Raw genomic sequence first — 1,459 nt, forward strand, 5'->3', positions numbered from 1 at the left:
CTAACTACTTGCCATAAAGACACACATTTTAAGAAATATTACACACAGCTTCAGATTTGTTCAAAACAGGGATCAGTGGCAGGTTGTTGAGAACATGGCAACAAACCTTCGGGTTTCATTAAAAGTATAGAATTTCTTGACTACCTGAGCAACTCTCAGCTTCTCAAAAAGGGTTCTACTCCATACAGGTAGTTTTGGATAATCACAAGTATACCTACATATTGTAAGCAGCACTTACTTATGAGCTTCCTCTAGTTCATCTCTTGGCTGTGCACAATTCTTGATCCCTTCTGAGAACACCTGGTTTGCTCGCTTTATATCACCGGCTTTCTCAAGTTCAAATGCCCATGCCACATAAAAAAATGCAGAGTATTTACCAATACCATGTGAATGACATGTCTTATATACCTCAAGAGGATCTTTTGACATCTCAATCTGGAACAAAGTGAGACTTATTTCATACTGACAGTACTGAAGCAATTATTTTAAACTTATAGTTTTAAATAACATCATGACATGTTCATTCCATAGTAAATAAGATTCCTTTACAATGGTTATTCAATGATGTCAATACTGACAGTAACTGTATAATGTTGGCTGGCAGGGTGACAAGATGATGCAAAGAGAACTGGCAAGGAAAACCGATATGGCGGAAACCCGCTCCAGTGCCACTTTGTTCTCAGTAAATTTCACACAATATGACCTGATCCTGGATTCAACCCAGCTTTTTGCAGTGTGAAGCCAGCATTTGGCATTTACTTACATACTTAATCCATAGTTCAATGTACCGTCGGTCTTGAAAGTATCGCTCATCTTCTTTGAAGTGTGTCAAGCACCTTTGTAATAAAATATTCAAATTTCCTTCCCGTCCATCTCTCAAGAAACTCTGCTCCACCCACAATATGTATTCATACCATGGTTCTATGGGATCATTACCTTCATACGATCGAAGTAATACTTCATATTTCCTGGAATATGACAAAAAAACATCACTGAGTGGGCATCCTTTCGAATAACTGTGCAACCTATGTAATTCAGGTTGGTGCTTACTCTCTTTGTTTCAGAATTTCATGACGTGCTTCTGAATCATCCTGGGCTAAAAGCGCGGTGCCTAATTGACAAACAATCCGGCCTTTCTTCAATGGTTGTATATTTTCCTTCATTAAATCTACCTCTTCGCCTGGATCCACCATTATTTCAGTTATTGTACGAACTCGGTATCCACTCCGAAAACTTGAAAATCAGTAAACAAACGTATAAACAATTCTTGTACATGACCAAATAAATTCAAACCCCAAAACTTGTTTGTCCTTGATGGTACACTAGATGGAAAACAATACGGACCACAGTGACAGTAATGAAATAAACAAACCTTCATAAATGTAATGTGTAACGGTCGTTATGCCTTAGAAATTGAAAATAAAGCTTTCAAGCGCGCTGTGAGTACGTTCATTGTTCA

General features: G+C 37.9%; 1 protein-coding gene across 4 annotated transcripts in view; it reads right to left on the reverse strand.

The window, feature by feature from the left end:
- Positions 1-1,459, reverse strand: part of LOC111874026 — a 42,587-nt gene extending 41,128 nt beyond the window's left edge. For all 4 annotated transcript variants that reach the window (XM_023869148.2, XM_023869147.2, XM_023869146.2 and 1 more), the window contains exons 1-4: positions 1,373-1,459; positions 1,051-1,233; positions 764-968; positions 239-435 (exon numbers count right to left, since the gene is read on the reverse strand). In XM_023869148.2, the coding sequence (XP_023724916.1) occupies positions 239-435; positions 764-968; positions 1,051-1,193 (545 nt within the window). In that variant the 5' untranslated portion in view covers positions 1,194-1,233; positions 1,373-1,459. The remainder of the gene's footprint in view (positions 1-238; positions 436-763; positions 969-1,050; positions 1,234-1,372) is intronic.

Source organism: Cryptotermes secundus, unplaced genomic scaffold (assembly GCF_002891405.2).
Source record: "Cryptotermes secundus unplaced genomic scaffold, Csec_1.0 scaffold1683, whole genome shotgun sequence".
In the NCBI taxonomy this organism is placed as follows: Eukaryota; Metazoa; Arthropoda; class Insecta; order Blattodea; family Kalotermitidae; genus Cryptotermes; species Cryptotermes secundus.